The 21,734-nt window shown below is 50.3% G+C and overlaps 1 protein-coding gene across 1 annotated transcript in view; it reads left to right on the top strand.

The window, feature by feature from the left end:
• The window catches only part of Polr2H (DNA-directed RNA polymerases I, II, and III subunit Rpb8), a 126,044-nt gene that overhangs the window by 74,831 nt on the left and 29,479 nt on the right, over positions 1-21,734 (top strand). The window contains exon 3 of the mRNA XM_050178686.3: positions 18,482-18,656. Coding sequence (XP_050034643.1) covers positions 18,482-18,656 — 175 coding nt within the window. The remainder of the gene's footprint in view (positions 1-18,481; positions 18,657-21,734) is intronic.

Below are 21,734 nucleotides of genomic sequence, written 5' to 3' on the forward strand. Positions count from 1 at the left end.
ACGCAACGTGCGGCAGTGGCAAACGCGATCTGCCCCCCCCCCCCCCCCCCCCCCATCTCACTCGAACCCAACTTTCTCCCGTATTTCCTTTTACTCACTTTCTTCGTCTGGCCTGGCGTTTCGTTCTTGTCCACCCCCCCCCCGCACCCCTTTCTTCTATTTTTTTATTTTTTTTTTGTCGTAAATGTGTACTGGGAATGCTGCTCACAGAGGAACACTGCTGCCCGCATACGTTCTCGCCCCTCCCCCTACCCCATTTATACCAGTCGTCTGCCATATATCTTTCTTACGTGTCTCATGCGGGAAGGTGCCCTTTACTTTGGCGTCGGTTTGCACTAACCCCAGTTCCCGTCCTCTTCCGTCGTTGTGCGACGCAGTGTCCGTGTCTGGCTGTGGATTCGTCTTGTTTTATTACTATTATTATTCTACCTTTTAATGGTTGTCACCGGATTCGTCTGGATGCGTGCGTACGCGCGCGCGTTCACGCGGTACAAGTCTTGCTGTGAGCCTTTATTGCCGTTCCTTTTCAAATTCAGAAGCCTCTGCGCCGCCATTGAGACAGTAGCTTTACGCCTTTCCTATCGACCGCAGATTAATTTCCTTTGTCCCGTGTTTCATCTCTCTCTCTCTCTATGTTCGCGGGGCGAACGCTGTAAAGCTTCTACCTGGTGGCCATCACAATGGCGATTCTTTGTTTAAAAAAAAATAGGAAACAAAGACAAAGCAAACCACAGTCCCTTTGCTGTTTGTGACCGATGCGACAGGCAACCTGCTTTTCCTGGTTTTCTTTCTGCCTGTGCAATGCCATATAGCTTTCGATGTAGGAGGTTTTCGTAAGGTGGAGCTGTGCAAGACGGTTACCCCCATATTTCAACGTGTTTCTTATTTTAGAGCTTAATAAAACCCAGGAGAAAAAAAAAGCTATGAAAATTACATGGCCGTGGCTCTCTCGTGTGTAAATGCGGTGGTGTATACCTTCTATCCCAGCTAAAGTTAGCCAAGCTGTTCAATGACAAACAAGATTTAAAAACATGGTGCAAGATATATTTGCAAGACCTGCAGGCATCGGTCGTCAGAGGTCTGGTGACCGAACACCGTATGGCCTAAAATCGTATCTTGCATCGCATATTTTAAATATCTTTTCTTTTCCTTGCTTCCTTCCTTCCTTTTTTCTTTTTTTGTTGAACAGCTGTTTTAACGTTAGCTGGAACACCCTATAGATTGTAGACACATACTACCCAACCAAACTTCTACGGCAGGCCACACGCCGTGCTCTCCTGGCAAGCGCACATGCGAGACCCCTGTGTTTGGAAAAGCACCGTCGGTCGGGTGCCTTAGTAACGCCGTGCGCGGTGGAAGAACTCGATTAACCAAATGGCCTAACAGCGCGGCAGGAGCAGCGGCGCACGTTTCAAGTTCCGAGCTTAGAGCGCGCGTGACACACCTGGTACTTGAGATTTGACCGACAAGGGATTTCGCTTGTTCCGATTCCCATTTCGTCTGGGGATAATTTATTTGTTTTGCCGTCGGGGGGCGGGGCGAAGATTAGGCTCGGAGAAACACACCGGTTGTTGGGTCCGCTCACGATTACGCAGCGCGTCTGGCTTTATAGCCATGAGCTGCGTATGTACAGTCACATGCAATATGGTCTGCGACATCGAGGTCTAAAGGGGCTCCAAGACTGCACGGCTGTGCCGACATGCGAAAAATTGCAGACTTACCTAACACAGTTTCAATTACTGGTATTTGTTAAACTAATACTTCGTATGTCAGAGCTGTCGTGCAGTCTTGGAACCCGTTCGACCACAGCCAAGAGTGTTGCAGGTCATATTGACAAGCGACTGTACATCTGTTCGGTGAGAGTGGAGTGGTTACGTGGGCGTGCGAAAGCCTATCTGGTAGGGTGGTACTTTCACCGTGTCTCAAAAAACTGACACGAGTACGTCTATGGGCAGATCCTTTAGCCGAGAGCGTTCGTGAAAGCTGGCTTACGTACTGTACGAGGACTTCTGGCAGGAAGCCGACTTCGGTGGTACTGTTCGTTTTACAGACGTTTACCTACAAACGAAGCTGCTAATGTGTGCATGTGCAACAGTGGCAACAGTATGCGTCCCCATCCATAAATACGCATGCTATATATAAATGAATTGGCAGGAGCCACAGCGTCGACCCTGGGCCCTCTCTCGTTCGCCATTGGAGCTTGACCGTTTGCACCGTAAACACATCATGTGTAGCTGCAGCGGCGTCTACGATGATCTAATGCGTAGTGAGGCGGCATGCGGTCATTGTGATGTTCTACATTGTTGTATGCATAAACACCACCTATATCGACTTAATGTAGTTGTCTTCATCGTGTTCAATCGCATTAGTGGATCGAATAGAAGGAACGTCCGTGGAGTGCTTTTGGAATGACCACCAATGGGCGCTTGTCTATCTGTGCTCAGCATTGTTCCGGCCTTCAACGTGATTGACATGAAAGGTCACCCTGCTATCAGGCCTATCATACGTGTCCAGCATGTTAAGACCTTGTACATTGGAACGATTCCATTGAGTGGAGATGTACTGCGAAAGCGCATGCCCCGTTATCACGGGTTCGTGTAGTCCCTCGGCTCATGTTGGACAGGGCATTTAATTACGTTTGCGCTACCCTGTGGGCAGTTACATGCCGAAGAGATAAGGACGATTATGAATTATTGTGCTGTCTTATATATGGCATGCTGCTTTAAGTGCGCTGTCAGTAGTTAACAGTTTCAGTTTCTGCCCGTACAACAGTGCATGCGGATTTTCATCATTTGTTACATGCACTCGTGCATCCGTGCGCATGTTTGTTGAAATACATAACGTGGAAACCGCTTTTTGAGCGCGCATACCTCTGAGCTAGGGATAGTCACATGGTAGCTTCTAAATGAACAGAAACCTTGAGCATTCGCGGTTTACACATTCTACAGCCTCATTACGCGCGCTAAAGTAGTTATTTCTAATTAGCGAGTTTTAACAAGTTAAAACTGTGTGTGTTAGTCTGTGAGCTAGCTGCACTGTTCTTAGATATTACCACCAAGGCAGCTTTATTTGAAGCCTACCGTTGTGACGCTGATGGTTGAAAGCAAAATGTACGACGTTACGTAGTATGTCCAGCATTTCTACTTGTCAGCTTCGCTTCGTAAATGTGGCTGCATTTTTTGTTCCCAATAAGCCTTCCATGTGCACCCTGGGACAGGGCTATGCGAAGCAACAATGTATTTCTTTGCAGGTTTAGGAACTTCCAAATGACTTTATGGTCAGGGACAGTTCAAAAATGCAGCTGGTAGTGTCCCTCAAAAGAATCGTGTACATGCTCTAGTGGATCGCTCCGTCGTGGCAGCCTTCTCCTTGGTTATCCTTTGTGGCCTGGAACATCTGCGATGTGCAAGGCCACGAAAGCTCTGCTGCGCTTCTAGAGGTCCACCAACCATATGACTGAACGATGGAAACCGGCGCATATATGTGCGCATGCAATTCTCTCCTCCTTCTCATCATTCGCTCCCTATTCCCCAGTGCAGGATAGCCATTCGGGGTCAGCCTGGTTAACCTCCTCGCCTTTTCCTTATCGCTCTTCTCTCTCGCTCTCTCTCCGCGTTGGTGTGCGCCCACATATGGGTTGGGTGTCGTTGAGGAAGTACTTTGGATAGCAGGCCAGGAAAATCTGAATCCTAAGCATTCCTTTTCAGACTCCTTTTTCCACATGACTCCGTTTTGCACAAAGTGCTGCGAGTCCCTGCACCTGTTGAGTTCGGCTGTTCGTGCATGCGGCTCGTTACAGCGACGTGCCCATCGTTGCTGAAGAACTGAGGCGCCTCCTCATCGTGCCGATGGCATCTGTATAACGGGTCTGTTTCTCGAAGCGCAGAGGGGCCAATGTCAGATACACTCGGCCACAAAATATTGCGGGACGCGCGAGCGCGTGGCGAAACGGCCCTCCACGCCTCCTGGCGGTGTACCCGGTTGTCGAGAACGACGCTTGCGCGTATGTGCGTCCCTCCTTGACTGCAAGCGCGCACGTTTCTGCATTTCCTCCTCGCGCGCCGTCCATATCCAAGTGTAGCCGCGAGGTGCCCCTCTTACGATTGGCGCTGTGGTGGATTTGACGGGCAAAAAAAAAACTATGTGAAGCGTGGGCTGGCGCGCGCCACTGCAGCCGCTTTTTGTCGAGTCACGAGCGTGGACGCACATGGCGAGGTTGAAAATGCAACAAGTAATTTTTTTCTTTTTCTGCGCGGCGCCTTTTCGTGGCCACTCTTCGTTCTTTCTTTTTACGAACGGGGTGTTCTCTCGCCGAAGAGCGTGGCAGAAAAGGCTCTCAATAGGAGGAGACAGGCAAGGCGAAAATGAGCTTTTGATTTCCGTTGTCTAAACGAAGTTGTTCCCATCCAAGCCGCCACAGCGCCAATCGCAAGAGGGGCACCTCGTGGCTGCACTCGGTTATCGCCGGCGCGCAAGGACAAAGCGCAATCATGGAGGGGACGCGCACGCACCACGCAAGCGTCGGTCCCGACAACTGTGGTGCGCCGCCAGAAGGCGCGGAGGGCTGTTTCACCGCAAGGCTCACGCACCTCGTAATATTTTATGGCCGAGTGTACATCACGTTGTTTCGGAAGAAGCTTCTGCTACATTCTCGAATGATGACTAACTGCGTGAGAGAGAGAGAGATAACGCTTTATTTTCATTGTAGTAAGGGGGCGGAGGACTCTCTCCTGAGTCTCGTGATTGTGTGAGAGGAATGGGTGGAGCGGATCGCTTGCTCGTAGACATTTAGATCGACAGCTGTACTGCTCCAGGTACAAACCCAGAAAGCGGCTGGTTCCGTAAATCTGAACTTCAAGCTCAGCCAAGGTACAACTGGGACTTAGCCTGCCACTATACCGGCGGCTGCAGCGTACGCCGCGTGGGCGCTCATATCTTGAAGGCGATCTGCTACGTGGACAAAGTGCGCGGTCGCGCGGGCCTCGTCTTCGAAGCGATCTGCGATGTGTACAAAGTGCGCCGAGTACTGGTAGCTTTGTATGCGCTGTGCTTTCGACGCTTAGTTCGCGTTGAAGCGAGAGCCAGCTTGAAGGTCAATTCGCTCGTTGCTGCTACCGCGCCGAGCGGCGACTGTGTCCTTTCTCAAAGCAAGCAAAACCGTGACATCGTTCGAACAACTTGGGTTAACCGAGTTTAACCGCGACAATTTTTTCTTGGTCCGTTTTCTCGCAGTACTGGACAGGCGTGCTACGTCATCCTGTGAGCGACCGTAGATGGACCACTCGGTCTCTCATTAAATGTCATCGGCGCTTGCGGAATTTTCCGTACCGAAAAAAAATGAACAAACAAATGAACAAAGCAACGATACTGTTCTCGGCGTGAACGTTGCTGATAAAGCTGCGAGTGACACATTCCGCCCGTGACAGTATTTTTAGAGAACAATTCTCTGGTGTCGTTCCCCTCATGACATTTCTCGAGTGTGTCATATCTTCCGCGGTTTATCTGAAGAGGGTATCGTCAGGCCTCGGGCACCATACAAGCGAGGTGAAAGGTTCTCGCCTTCGCCTGCGTGGCGCCTTCAGTGAAATCGTATTTCTTCAACGGGAATATTTTTGTCTGGTATAGTAGAGGAACCTTTATTATTTGCTTGTTGTGACACCTGGTCTTTCTGCAAGAGTGTCGTCGCTGATCATGTTCGGAGCGTTTCCCGTTTTCCGCAGCACATTCCATGGCCTGTGCACTGCGCCTCTAGGTCAACGGAAAGTGTACGCGGAGTAGCAGAAAAAAAAGCAAGCAAAAAAGGATAGATAGATAGATAGATAGATAGACAGACAGACAGACAGACAGACAGACAGACAGACAGACAGACAGACAGACAGACAGACAGACAGACAGACAGACAGACAGACAGACAGACAGACAGACAGACAGACAGACAGACAGACAGACAGACAGACAGACAGACAGACAGACAGACAGACAGACAGACAGACAGACAGACAGACAGACAGACAGACAGACAGACAGACAGACAGACAGACAGACAGACAGACAGACAGACAGACAGACAGACAGACAGACAGACAGACAGACAGACAGACAGACAGACAGACAGACAGACAGACAGACAGACAGACAGACAGACAGACAGACAGACAGACAGACAGACAGACAGACAGACAGACAGACAGACAGACAGACAGACAGACAGACAGACAGACAGACAGACAGACAGACAGACAGACAGACAGACAGACAGACAGACAGACAGACAGACAGACAGACAGACAGACAGACAGACAGACAGACAGACAGACAGACAGACAGACAGACAGACAGACAGACAGACAGACAGACAGACAGACAGACAGACAGACAGACAGACAGACAGACAGACAGACAGACAGACAGACAGACAGACAGACAGACAGACAGACAGACAGACAGACAGACAGACAGACAGACAGACAGACAGACAGACAGACAGACAGACAGACAGACAGACAGACAGACAGACAGACAGACAGACAGACAGACAGACAGACAGACAGACAGACAGACAGACAGACAGACAGACAGACAGACAGACAGACAGACAGACAGACAGACAGACAGACAGACAGACAGACAGACAGACAGACAGACAGACAGACAGACAGACAGACAGACAGACAGACAGACAGACAGACAGACAGACAGACAGACAGACAGACAGACAGACAGACAGACAGACAGACAGACAGACAGACAGACAGACAGACAGACAGACAGACAGACAGACAGACAGACAGACAGACAGACAGACAGACAGACAGACAGACAGACAGACAGACAGACAGACAGACAGACAGACAGACAGACAGACAGACAGACAGACAGACAGACAGACAGACAGACAGACAGACAGACAGACAGACAGACAGACAGACAGACAGACAGACAGACAGACAGACAGACAGACAGACAGACAGACAGACAGACAGACAGACAGACAGACAGACAGACAGACAGACAGACAGACAGACAGACAGACAGACAGACAGACAGACAGACAGACAGACAGACAGACAGACAGACAGACAGACAGACAGACAGACAGACAGACAGACAGACAGACAGACAGACAGACAGACAGACAGATAGATAGATAGATAGATAGATAGATAGATAGATAGATAGATAGATAGATAGATAGATAGATAGATAGATAGAGAAATAATAAAGTCTGTAGATTACTCTCTTTAAGCAAACTCTCTCTCTCTCTCTCTCTCTCTTTGATTTCGTTTAATAAGCTGAATTGTCCTAGTCCAACTAATGCAGCCGTGCGTAGATAGAATCCTGCGGGCAACTGTTAGCAGACAGTTTTTGTGTTCAAGTAGCCCACTGCGAGGCCGTTTTGGGTCGCTGTGGGCATTTATTTACTGCCCATAGATAGTTGAACTACTTCCTCCCTAATTCTCCGTCATATACTGCGCTCTTAGCACCTACTGCATCTCTTCGGTCTATTTCTAACGAACGTCCAGCTCAATGTCTCTTTCTTTTTTAGATGTTCGCGTAAAAAATCAGTACAGCTAGCCTATTAACTGAATCATCAATCGATTGAATGAAGGCTGTCATTAAATAGGGTTCGAAATGTTTCTTGCAAGCTGTTGTATATTCAAGCCACCCTTCCAAGGCTTGAGTCGGCAACCTTCGTTGTGCGTTATAAGGGCTCACGGTATGTTTCTTGCCGGAGCTACAGTCGAATACAACTTAAACAGCAGTTGGCAACGAAGGCACACGGACCGTGCGGGGTTGTGTTACTCCGCTAGCCGATCACAGATGCAAACGAAGTCGTCGTCATGCGACGTTTTCAAAATGGCGTCGTACTCGATAGCTCCGGAGCGTCTGCTGTTCTTGAAGAGTGTTTTCATCGGCGGAAGCGATGAAGTGTGCAGCAGACATGGACAAAAAGTGTATGGAGTTTGAGCATTTCATTCTTCAAAAGTCCACGGTGCAGTTCGTTTCACTGCCGAGTCTGTTTTACTAATGAACCTTCAGTGCCAACTGAAGTGAAACTTGGCAATAGATAGTTGCAGTGAAGCGAGCATTTTATTCCAGTTCAATAAAGAATTAGGCTTTCACCGTTCCACTATAATATACGAGGGAAAACGTATAAAATTACGCGCTTATGATTTTATTTTCTTGTGGTTACCGCCTTATTTAGGTAACAGGGAAAGTTTGAAGTACGAACGATTTGCAGCCTCGCGGAGGAACAGTGACTGGCGGTTATGATGGCGTGGGCGGGGCTTCGCTGCAGACTTAAGTTGTATCCGACTATAACAGGCAGTGCTAGCTATATAGAGCATGCAGCGAGCTGACTTTGGTGTAATATAGTTCACACTCGTACAGTAGCAGCACACCCGAGTTTGAGACAGAAAGTATGGAATTTATTTGCATATACATTTTACGCTCGTGCGATTCCCGTCCCTAGCTTTACGAATATATTTTTTGGAAAGAAACAACGTGCGGATACCACAGCCGAGACGAGCCGTAGACATATCCGCTCGTCGGCGCCTGTTGTACCTTGCCAATGCCGTTCAAGTGAGCCCGTCCACTGATACGTGAAAAGCTAGGCAAGTTTCTTGCGGCCTGCGCTCGGTGGTTTGTTCCATTTCGCGAACGCAAATGTGCCGACATTGTTGAACTCCTTCGCACAAAATCGCTGTTTGATTCTTGCGATACGCGCAGCCATATTTTTTCACAAAGCCTTTCTCGCAAAAGCGTGCGGGTATTACGCGAATCTATGCGGCATGCTGCCTGACACCCACCAATCGAGCGTCGCAATGCTCACCGTAATGTATGGATGCACCGCATTATGTATAGGTGGGCGGTGCCAACTTTGCCTAGTGCGTTTGTTCGCGGAAACAAACTTGCATGATTTAGCGTATTGCGTCCGACGCCTGCGTATGCGTGATCGAAATACAAAGAAAGAAGGAATGGAGGGCCGGTGTCTGTCGCGATGTCCCCGATCGCTATCGGTGATAGGCGAGCGCGACCTTGCCGATCGCGCATTGGCCGTCATTGTTCGTGCTAACAGCCTTTATCGTTGGTAGTCCGATGAGTAATTGAGCGAATCGTCGTGCTCGCTCGCGTATGCGCTGGCATGCATGCGTGCGGGGTCCGCTCGACTCTGAACTTGCACAAATAACGGTGTGACGGCCGTTAGATATCTATCAGTCTTTCTCTCTCTTTGTGTTATGGAGGGCCGTTTGTTTGCACTCTCATTTCGCACGGGCGAAGAAGTGGCTGGTATCTCTTAAGGTCGCCGGTGGGTTGTAACGTGCAAACCCGTGTCCCGCCGCGCGAATGCGCATTGTCTATGGAGCGTGCGCACGCACGCACGCACACTTGGTGGCAACAACGAAACAAATAAAACGTGGTGTAGGTGAGGGTTACTTACCGCGAGCATTTCCCACATATTTATGGGTTTGGCTTTGTCATATTTATGTTTCAACATTCTGCAAGAAACTTCCGAGTTGTGTATGGCGAATAGTTGAAAGAGGGGTGGATTAGTTGCGTGCTCTCTTAGCTTTTCTTTTGTGATGTTCAACCATTGTGAGAATGACAATGTGCAACTTATTTTCAATGAGTCGTTCGGACACGTAGGTATGCTTAGAGCCGTGAATGGGAATCGGCAGGCTTTGGATTCACACAGTTGCCTCCCTATTTTGCCAGAAGTATTCGTTTATTCCACAAGCCATCATTCGTCATTTAGTGCGCTAAACTTCGTTACATTACTGTGCGCTTACTTCTCGAGGTTGCCGTTCGAAATCTATTACACGTGCTTGCCATTGTGGTGAAATTGCACACTCATCTTTTTCTTAATTTCATCTAAGCCGCCTGCTTAAAAACAGTAAAGTGAGCGTGGTGTTCTGCAGCATTTGACCGAGGAAGCATTGCGCAGCATGCTTAATTGTTCGAAGTTGCATCACACAGTTGGCGGTCCACTCCTTCTTCATCTGCCCTCGGCGCACGGGGTCCATAATAGGCACCACAGATCGAACAAGTAATCGGTTTTCATCACACCCGCTCTGTAATGTCCGCAGTCGCTTTGCACAACATAGGCCACGAATGCGAGACCAACTGTCACACGCGTGGGTTTCTCTAGAAACTATCGCGCACAGCCTCTGGGACTGCCGTGATTAGGGCACTGGATGCCGGACGCTCAATGCCGTATATTGTCTCCATTGGACGTCCGACCTTTTTCGTAGAGGAAGATTCTTGGGGCGTGGAACGACGCTCAAAGGGTACTGCGAGAAGCAATAGCTCTCTTGTGATTTTTATCTGTGAGTGGCTTCATCTCCAGGCAGTTTAGCGCCACTTGACAGCTGTGTCTTGGCAGCTGTGTCTTGTGACGTCCTGCCCGCAGGTCATGTATGGCCGTCGTTCGTGTACATAGTTCACCGCACTTTCTCTCACTTTCATTTTCCTTCTCAGCCTGCCGACCGCGCAGTAGTACCAGGTCACAGACAAAACAATTTCGGCTGACCTCACCGGTTTCTTCGCGTCGAACTTTCTGACTCGAAATCGACATTTATCGTGATACCGAGGTTCATTCCGTACTATTCCATGACACACGGTTTCCCAGATGTGAGACAGACATCAGCCGGATTTTCTTTGTCGCAGCTTCATGCGAACAGACTCCCCTTTACATCCGGGCGCGGAGCACTTCATTTGGCGCCACATGTCTCGCCTGTCTCTCACTGAGGGTCGCATGCGGCATGCGCGGCGCAGCCATTGTCTCCCAGGATGGAAGATAAGGGCCACCTCGACTCCCTGAATTTAACGCCGTCTGGAGAGCCCGTTCGAGTGGTGGGACAGCGGAGAGCTCCGTTTACACTGCTGCTTCAGCTGTAACGAACACGAATGGTCTCCTCTTCTGCCCCCTCCCCCAACCTATCCAGACACACACCCTAGCTTGTATGATGACTGTCCCTCGTGGCAACATGCATACCAGCCGCGCTTTCAAAGAGACTATGGTGCTCGATCTGTCGCTGTGGGCGATGTCGCCGGTACCGTTCCGGATCGTGACGGCCGTGTTCGGTGCGCTTCTTGAAGAAACTGGAGTTGTCGAAGCTAACTGTTACCGCTCTGCTACGGCGTCTCCCCATAGTCTGCGGTATTTATTTTGTAACGCAATACACCATCAATCCTGTTAGCGCGTCCGAGAGGCTAGATAAGCGCCAAAGGGAACGGCGCCAGCGCTGAGGCTTTAAAACTGCACCTTGAACAAAAAAAAAGCTTCGGTAGAAAAGATGCAATTAGTCGCGACGGGTGTATTGACTTCAGTAAAACGTGGTGAAGGCAGAGGAGTTAAAATAGAAACAGCGAGAGCAGGGCGCGCGTGGTGTAGGTGCTTAGTGGTCTCTATGTGTATATTCCTTTGTTCTCGAAATACCCATTGGGAGAAGGAAGATGAGGCGGCTTCTAGGATGCTCCCACGCTGTGCGCTTGACGCTGGGTATAAGACGTTCCTCTCGCAGAGCTACTCGTGTGGCGCTCGTGCCGAAAATAATCGTGCGAGGCTAGAAGATGACCCGCACAATCGTCACAACATTACCTGATGGGGTCGAACAAGGAAAACGTGCCCGAGGGAACGGACGGACGGACGGACGGACGGACGGGCGGGCGGGCGGGCGGGCGAGCGGGAGATAGATAGATAGATAGATAGATAGATAGATAGATAGATAGATAGACAGATAGACAGATAGATAGATAGATAGATAGATAGATAGATAGATAGAAAGAAAGAAAGAAAGAAAGAAAGAAAGAAAGAAAGAAAGAAAGAAAGAAAGAAAGAAAGAAAAGCTGAATCTTGGACAGGTTTGCCTGGCGGCATGCCTGTGCTATTCCAGATGGGTAGGATGAAGCATTAAATTATATGAACAATGCGCGACAGATACACAACATACACAAAACACGCCACAACAAATAACAAACTGAAGTATCGCATTGATACCAGTGTCTCCGAGGAAGTTTAAGAAGGTGCCTTTGTCGCGTGAGATGCACTGGCAGCATTAGTCCATGGGCCAGGGATGCGTCGTAGCGCAAGGGATGACAGTCTTTGACGAATGCTCAGTGCGGGTTATGGAGGACACTCTTTCTGGTGTACAGGTAAATCCCCTCTAAGCGCAGATTAAGTGAGTGTCTCGTACGTGTGACATCTTTAAAGCACCTCTAGCTATCTCTATCTTTATTGTTAATAAAATAACGCGGCTTGTCGGCCACAGGACAGGAACTTTGTTGGGACCGCAAGTTCACCGCTGGAAAAGGCACGTTCGAACTTTCTGCGAGTCGCGCACTTGAGTTCTCAGCGCTCCGACACGGCAGCTTGCGCTCGGTTGGGTTTACCTTCCTGTGCGGTCGCCAGCCATCGGCGTAGTCACGGCGGTCTCGCATTCGGCCTGCCGAGCCCGTGCGACCTTTTCGGCGTTTACGCATTATTCTTGGCCAGCTGTTGCGGGAAGGCTCCGCGGAAGGTGGGCGCGTGCCTTCGCCGCGCGGCGTTCGTATATGGGCAGCGCTGGTCCAGATTAGATGCTCTCTCTCTCTCTCTCTCTCTCTCTCCTCAGGGCGATTTGCGGGGAACGGCGGACTTGAAGCGGGACACTGCGGAGAGAGATAGATTATCTGGCCGACGGGCAGCTTTCCTTGAAAGCCGCATTTAGAAATCGGAGAGATTATTCCATACCCAAAAGACGGAGAGAAATAAAGGGGAAAAATGAATAGTGAAAACGACGAATACATAAAAGGGATCGTTATGCCTGATTGACAAGGCAGTCTGCCATTGCGTAAAGGGATCGAGCGGAGCGTATTCTAATATATATATATATATATATATATATATATATATATATATATATATATATATATATATATATATATATATATATATATATATAGGCGGTTTTGCAGTCCATCTACACGATTTGCCCGGGCGTGGGCGGCGTCACCATGCACGGCTACTCTGCTACTTCCTCTGTCGTCGTTATCGTATCTTTTGCCAGCGTTGGGGGCGGTACGGGAGAGTGCTAGTTCTGTCATGGCTGACATTATTAGCCCGTCGTTGCTGGGCGTCGATCGAGGGGAGCAGTGTTTCGTCGTGAGACGGTATTCTGTTTTGAAGCCCCGAGAACTTCATGTTTCGTTGCGCACTGGTAGCGTTATCAAAACCGTAGGTTCCTTGTGGCAGTATCTGGACGTGCCGTTCTGACACACGAGTTGTTTCAGCAAATACGGGGCACGTTACTGCGTGTGGCGTACTGTGCAATCGTTGGAGATTAACGCCTTCGGTTTGTGCCCACTGTCGGAATAGGACGTGTGTGCCGCGCGGATCAACGAAAATATTTCGTGGCTTATATATCGTTCGTTCCGCCCGTGTAGTTGGCCATGCTCGTACGAGATAGAACTCCCAATCATCTGACTTTCTATTGTTACGTTTATTTGCAGTTGATTAGTGATTGGGAATTTTGACTTGAATGATTTCGCAGGGCCAGTATGATCTGCTTCATAGTCGGTCTCTCCACTTTTACCGACGTAGGCGTATTCTACAGTTTAGCTTAGCTGTCAGGTTCCCTCTTCGCTGCGCCTTTTTCTTCACCAAGGCGCCGCGTCGATGATGCTGTTTAGGGCGCGGCAGCTACGCTGGTTGCCTCCCCCAGCACGCAACGCGTGTTGGCTTCTCAGGCTTAATAGGCATTCCAGACGTTTGGATAAAACGCTTATCTCATCGGCATTGCAGAGAAGCTGACTTCTGTGCTGCGAGATAGTTGCACACGGCTACAGCCCGAACTTCGCCCACTATGTGTGGCATGCGCTAAGCCGAAGTCATCGGATATGGCTCCCATATCCGATGACTTCGGCTTAGCGCTTAGCGAAAGCATTGGCTCGCGGCCACGTGGCCGCCTAATGACGTGATGCAAAGTCGCGGGGTGTCGCTGGAGTTTTCGCCTGATGCTGTTGGCTAAGTAGGTTCATTAATTGGCCATCTGCGTCATGCCCCTGCGATTGGAAACAGGCCCGTGCCCCTTGGCCAGTTCAAACTTCAATGGGTCGATCATTGGCTTCGTCATCAAATCGGCGCGCGAACCGTTGGAACGAGGGACGAAAGCGCGGCGAACTGTGAGCAGCAGCGAGGGAGGGAGGGAGCGCCAGCCTATCGGCTGCATTCGCGCGCTTTGCCACCTATTGTCTTCGCCCACGGCCCATCGACGTGTAGCTGATAAGCGTTTTCAAAGATGCCTTAAGCTGCGGCGCCGGCGGCCGCTGCCGCTCACTCCTGCTGCTGGCTTTTTGGCTGTGACACGCTCTGCTGTTCCATCTGGAATACGCCCGCCGTTCGGTCGGAGGAGCACAACGCCACCATCGTGGATCTTCCTGGCGGCGCGGACCGCACGGCGTCGCCGGGCTCGGTTCCTTTGGGTTTGATTTCGCTCAGATCGCTTGCATCTGTTGCTGATTGCTAAGCTTGTCGAACTCTGTCTACGAGTCGCGCATGAAAGCTGTATAACGAAGTGTATATCTGGCACTGCGGTGGGGCGTCTGAAGGAACGTGCCACCGTTTAACGACTGATGCCTTTGAGTCGAAGCGTACGGTTTTGTTGTGGTTTGTGAAGTCTATTGGCGTGAAAAGGTGATCTGCTTGACTTGCTGATCGTAGGCATGGCTCGTTCGCAACATTCCGTTTTTTTTTCCTTACTAAATAATTGTCATCATTCATTATATCGTTATTGTTTTTCGTAATCCGTGCTCAGCATGCCGGGTCTTTCGCGGTAGATGACGTAACTAGATGTGATCACTGTTGCCTTCTCCTGTAGACCCCCTTTTCCGCTGTTGGAATCCATTCTCAAAATAGAAATGTAGAAGGGGAAGTAGGTGCAGGAGGCCAAGGAAAGGCGAGGGGGTATGTGCTGTAGAGGCGCAGAGTGCAACACCTACTTCTCGGAATCGCACAAAGTTGCGCTCTTTTTATTAGATTTTTCGTCTTTTCTTTTTCCCCCCGCGTCCCATTACGGAACACGCTTGTCTCGTGCCATCGAGGCCGTGTTATCTGGCCCACCGCGATTGTGCCATCGCGGTAGGTGTGCCGGCGTGCCCGCCTTCTCTCTTTTGTTGTGCGATCAGGTATTGTCACACGGCCGATACGAGTGTGGCCTTGCGTATCACGCGGACACACTTGTGTTTGGCCTTCCACCGCCGCTCGCTGTGCGGTTGAATCGAACCGAGCTCTCCGCATCGCGCAGAGAATGTGGCTCTGCGAGCCGTGCCACTGGCAGTCGCCTCTATCTGGGCATAGTCCAGCATCGTAGCAGTGACCTTTTCATGCATTGTCAGGCTCGAGAAATACTCTCATCTAATTTCTTCGCTTGGTAACAGCTGCCTTGTACGAGGTTGATTTGTGGCTCATCGCGCATTGGCTTGAACTGTGGTATATTCTATATTAATATGGCCGCATAGACCACAGCGGGAGAATCTCTATATTTATTTAGTTTGATTGTTCTGCAGCTTTGCATAGTGCATGCACGCGTTTGCGTCGACTGTCGCATAGTTTCGCCACTGGGCGTCAGCACTAGCGCAAGACAGCGGTCTTCAGAAAACGGCACTCCTTTTGAGCCACGTGTTACAGCCTTCACGCTGCCCCCCCCCCACCCCCCCCACCCCTCCTCCTATCAGCAGTTTTAGGCACTAGAGGGCACTCGGAGGGGCCACCAGTGCGCTGATGAGCGTCCGTGGACTCTCACCTCAGACCTCTTAATGCGCGTAAGATTTAATAGGACGCCTTCGGGCGTTTAGAAGAACTTGTAGCTGGTCAAATTGGCAATCTATCTCGGCAACAAGCATAAGAGCCCAAGCAAGCGCTCTCACATACATACATGCGCGCACTCACACACACACAAACGTCCAAGACCCCCTCTTTTCCACGCAAGCGCTTCGGTCGACACCCTTGTATGGTGGAGGACGTGCAAACTCCGTGCATTGTATGATAGGGCTCGTGTCAGCCGATCAAAAAACAGGAGCCGACCATGTTTAAGATGGAGGAGGAGGGCTCGTCTTTTGTGCGCTGCTAATCTTTTCCCTGACGCTTCCTTCCAAATTGCGCAAGGCGATCAGAGGCGGACAATATAGGAGCTCCATTCTCGTTGGCTATCTTCTGGTTGGCTGACACGACCCGTAGCTTTCGCCTCACAGAGTTTCTGATGTGGAATCTAAGCCTATGGGTGACGATTGCACATTTGCCCATTATGCCATTGTCTTAGTAACTTTTGTCTAGCGTGCTATCGCAATCGCTGCGCGCTATTCTCTTGTAATATAGGTATGTCTCCGCATGGCGGGTCCCTGTTTTTTTCACCTTCTTTTTCCAGCTGTACAGGGTTTCAGCAGGCGCAGAGAAGCCACACCGACTTAAAAATTTACGTGCCAGAACCGCGATCTCTGATTGTGAGGTGTGCCGTAGTAGGGAACTCCGGCTTAATTTCGACCACCCAGGTTTCCTTAACGTGCACCTAAATCTAAGTACACGAACATTTTCCATATCGCCCCCGTCGACATGCGACCTCGAGCTTAGCAGCGCAACGCCATATATCCACTGTGCCACCACAGCGTGTATAGCCACACCGTTCTTCTCCCCGTACCGTCTCCACAGCGGAGTAGCCTGTCCCCGTTAGACTTTCTGCTGTGTAGGCGCCGTTGTTCGACGTAACCATGGCGAGGGGGCGCGAACCCACGGCCGCGATAAGGGAGTCGCGTCGCCTCGGCGTCATCGCGCTCGAGGAGGGGGCCGTTCCCTGCGCGGTGAGCTGGCCTCGCGGTCGCTGCCAAAGTCTGCCTCCGCAGCCGAGGCAATCTCGCCCTCCCGGTGCTTGTTTTCGGCCCCGGAAGCGATTGGCGACCAGCGTGCGCGCGGATGTGTGCGGCGCATGTTGTCGTGTTTGTGTGCAAGCATGCGCTTTGGACCGCCCTGGTCAAAGGAAGAGCTGATAATGCGGCGACCTGCGAGGGAGGAGGCACACCACCGCCATTGTCTTTCTTCAGCGCGCTCGGGGCGTTGCTAGGCGGGCAGAGCGAGCACGCGCGCGCGCGCTTGTTCGTTCGGGCATGTAGCGGCGCCTTTAATGAACGAGTGAACCGAGCCCTTGACGGCACTGTGGTACGGAGGAGAGAGGTAATAGATGAACGGGGAAGCTCGTGGTAGTTGGCATTGCGATATTTTTCGCCCTTCTCGGTGCACGTGCCTCTGCTGCTTTGTAGGCTGTGCACCGAGCCAAATTTCCTTTGCCACGTCGCGCCTGCCTTTTGTTGTTCTCTTAGGTGGCACCGACGTTAATAACGTGCTTTGGAGATGTCTCGCAACTCGTACAGCCGAGCTGAATAGCCGTAGCAGTAGGAATTGTAAGCACGTTGGTAGAAAACTGAAAGTTTCGGCCGTTACGTGCCGTGTCATTGCTTTGGACGTTGCGAGGCTCAGCACAACGTTCAGAGTTCCGTTCGCGGTGGCGTTGCAGTTGAAGCATGGCACAGTTTCAGTTCACGCGCTTTCTCAATTGGCTCGTTGTCATTTATTTCTTTTCTTGTCATTTATATTGTTCTCATAGAGGTTGACCGAATGTAGACTGCAAACTCCTTTTGTGTCTGACTATGCTTGCTTAGTGAGTCTATATCTTGCTTTAGTTTGTTGTCTTGGTGAAGGCAAAACACTGTCGTGAAGTATGGAATAGAAGACGCGGTTGCCTCAGAGCAGCCATGTCTGTTTTAGACTCATGCAAAGCTATTTATGTTGTGTTGTAAGACACAGCCTCGGGCGTCGATTTCAGCGATCTGCTTTCCACCGGAGGTAATAACAGATGACCCGGACTCTGCATTTTTGTGAGATTGCTTACGCTCTAATTCGTTCATGGAAAACTCTTTTTCCCATCATTGTGCGAAGCTAGTGTTTGTGGGCATGTTGTTTTCTTTTATTTACTTTTGTCCTGATACTACCAGTGCTACTTATGTAAAGTACGGGCCCAGCTTTAGAGGGAACAATAATTGGCGTTTAGGAATATTGCTCTCCGCACTTTCTTTGGCTTTGGCATAGCGCATTAGCTATACGTCGATTAAAATGGTAGATCATATCTCCAGTCCTCCATGTATAATCTGCACTGTAATAGACGTTGGAAAACTATGATTGGCTGCTTTCTCAAACATCGGCCTATATTGCCCGTGTACCGCCTTGGTTACGAGATTTCAGATCGCTTCACGTCTTACAAGAGCTGCTGATAGACCAGGTTAAAAAAATAAAGAAAGAAGAAAATCACTCGGGTGATATCGACCAATTAACATAACTTTGGTCAGGCGCCCGCTGGCGAGAAAACTTTCTTTGGCACGTAGGCGTGCTTATTAATTCGTGAAGGCCATCGGTATTAAAGCTTACGCGTCTGTGCCCCATCTTTGTCGCTCGCAGGTGACAAGTTTCGGCTGGTGATCGCGACCACCCTTCGCGAGGACGGCTACCCCGATGACGGCGAGTACAACCCGGCTGATACTGGCCCGTCGCGCGCGGACAGCTTCGAGTACGTCATGTACGGCAAGATCTACCGCATCGAAGGGGACGACATCACGGGCGAGACCACCAGACTGTGAGTACATTTCAGGAGCTGCCGTCCAGGTTTAGCGGTACGCACCTTCCGTGCTAACATGCAGAAGGAACCCTTCGGGAAACTTCCAAGCCGGCTTTCCCGCGATGCACGCTTGCCCGAAATATGTCGGCCGGCACGTGACTTAATTAATGATTACATGAAGCTTGCGCGTCATCATTGACTTCGTGCCTTCCTTTCTACCATATCTTTGTCGAAACTAGAGTGAAATAGTAATTTTTGCTATTCACTTAATTATCTTTCTGAAATAACAATTAGAATATTCTTAGTCGTAGAGAAGGCTTGGTAAGCCAGGAAAGACACACAAAAAAAAAAGAAAAAAAAAAACTCGGGTGGCGCCGCCACATTGAAGTTCCCGCATCAGCTTCGCTTGGTGTCACGTCTTTGACGGCGTTTTCTCACGTGCAGCTTATTGGATATTCATAAACCACTGTACTGCGTTCTTAGGAACGCATATATACTCGATGTAGCAGGATTTAACAACTTTCCTTGCGCTAAAACGACTCAGATATATGAGAAACGTTCGAGGCGTCGCAGTACAGCCGTTGCAGTTCCAGAGAAAGTTTAAAAGAAGAAACCTTGGCCTTAGTTTTCTCTTATGAGCAACTGCTTAATTTTTCCGCCGTGTTAACGAGTGCAGGCTATTAAGAATATGTTTACCAGTCTAGAATGAATGTGTCCCTTCATCGCACAAGAAAGAAAAGCAGCGGGAAAGCTGCGCAGTAATAATTGAAAAGTGTGCAGGCCGTGCTATTTTGTGGTCATTCGTGCCTCGCAGTAAAGTCAGCATGAAAGACAACTAAGGGGATGCGCACACAGCGCTGCTCGTCTAGTCGCCCGACCTTGTAACGCCTTGCAGTCTTGCCGACCACTCTCGGTTTTGTAGTTTATATCCTGATAGTTCGCTATCGAAACTGCTTAGTTAAGGAGCTGGTTACTGCAGCCAAATAAATCAAAATCACGAGTTGGTGTTGCCTAACCCTCCTCCATTTCATTTTCCTACGCGAACGCCTCAGGGGAGGAATTGGTTAGGAGTAAGGAAAGCAGCACAGCATCGACAAAACCTCTGGGTAATTCCGTGCCCGTGTTTGGCGTATTCGAAATCAGCTAGAGTTGAAATGCGAGCATTTTTGTCAGCTATATCTAACTTTTGCATGACAGCAGACCTGGATGTAAAGGGAATCGACAGCGATAGAGCGAGGAAAATGGGGAATGGTGGGAATGTTGGCATTAATGTCTTACATCTAGCCACACTCAACACTGGGGAGGAAGCCAGTTTGGGGGAAAGACCGAGACAGTCTTGGAGCGTAAAAGATGCTATGGTGGAACACTTGCAAGGAGTTTTTTTTAGTTTGCATTAAACGATGTTGTTGAAAAAACGAAAAAAGAAAAAAAGAGACGCACTGCCTGAACGTACCTAAAATACACAAGCGGAGCAGCGATGGGGCGGATACGATTGTACTGGATGCGCCCAGCTCGGCAGTGTACCACCCTGGGTTCCCACTGGCATATGACTTGTGTGAACACAGCTGGTGGTATATCAGTCGGTCTCGGCAGTCGCACATCATCGATGCCCCCAACGAACGTAAGTTTCTTGGCATTTCCTTTGTTCTGTCTTCTGTTCGACTCTTTCAGGAAACAACACGGGAACGATCGACTAATAGCCTTATTAGCTGTCGTAGACGCAACTGGACATCTAGTCCAGTGCAAGACTCGGGACATGTTGCCATTTGTGGACGTCTCGTTACGAGTGAAAGCATTCTCTTTTGCGGCTTATTTATCGCCGTCTGACACGTGTCGTCCTTCGTGTCGTACGTTTCTACTGTATGTGACGTCTCTTCTGTTTAAGCCCGCTTTCCATTGCGACGTTTCTATTGCTTATCACGTTTATTTGTGCTGCACCGTCTGAGGCTTCTTCGCGAAGGCGTTTCTGTTGCTTCTGTTGGCCCACTGCCTCCGTACTGTTATCCCTGAGTTCGGCTTCCTGTACCCCTTCGGGGCTATGCAGAAAAGATGCGATTTCCGCTGTCAGGGTCGCTTGCTGTGATCGCTGACTCGACGCAGTTGTGGCCGCACTCAGCGGCGCTTAGCTGCGTTTTCTGGCTGATTCAAACCGGAGTAGAAAACGCGTGACGTATTCGGCCTCTTCTTATAGCGCTCCAGACCAAGATTACCGGGGGCGGGGAAACAATCTTTATGGTCAGGCACGTTCCGCCCTACGCCATGTAGCGCCTCCTATCCGCGCCATCACAGCCGCAGAGGCGCGAATTGCCCTCAATGTTCGTTGTCGCGCCGAGGACTCTTAGTGGTAGCGTGATACCTTCGATGTGTGATATTGACTTGTAAACGCTTTCCGTTGCCTCCCCTGCTCCCTTTGGTGACCAGGGCCCTTGGTGGCGACTGCGTGCGAGCGTGGGGGGGCCCACTCGGGGCATCGATTCTCCTGCACAGATGTGTAGCGGTTTCGCGGCGCCGCGTCCCCTTGGCGACGGTGAGCTCGCTTTTAGTGGCGCGCTCGTTCGCGCGGATCTACAACGCGGCGCGTGCCGCTCTGGCGTCTCCTGCGCGCGGGCTGCCCTCGTTAACGCCCATTACTCTAATGCAGGCGCAGCTGCAGTGATTATTTACCCCGTCGCCGCGACAGCCCGTTCAATACATTGGAGGGCGCAGCTGCCGCAACCATGGCGCGCGATACGCGTTTGCCGAGGTCGCGGCGCGTTTGTTGACGCTGTGAGACGCCATCGGCTTCGGGTAGCAGACGCGAGGGCGAATGGGCAGCCACGAATCGTGCGCGTCCCGCAGTCGATGCCTTCTTCCAGGCATTAAAAAAAAATTATGGGGTTTTACGTGCCAAAACCACTTTCTGACTATGAGGCACGCCGTAGTGGAGGACTCCGGAAATTTAGACCACCTGGGGTTCTTTAACGTGCACCTAAATCTAAGTACACGGGTGTTTTCGCATTTCGCCCCCATCGAAATGCGGCCGCCGTGGCCGGGATATCTTCCAGGCATAGGTACCTGCATGGACGTAGTAATGAGTTTGGCCACTTCGAAAATAAC

This window comes from Dermacentor andersoni, chromosome 5 (genome assembly GCF_023375885.2).
Source record: "Dermacentor andersoni chromosome 5, qqDerAnde1_hic_scaffold, whole genome shotgun sequence".
NCBI lineage: Eukaryota > Metazoa > Arthropoda > Arachnida > Ixodida > Ixodidae > Dermacentor > Dermacentor andersoni.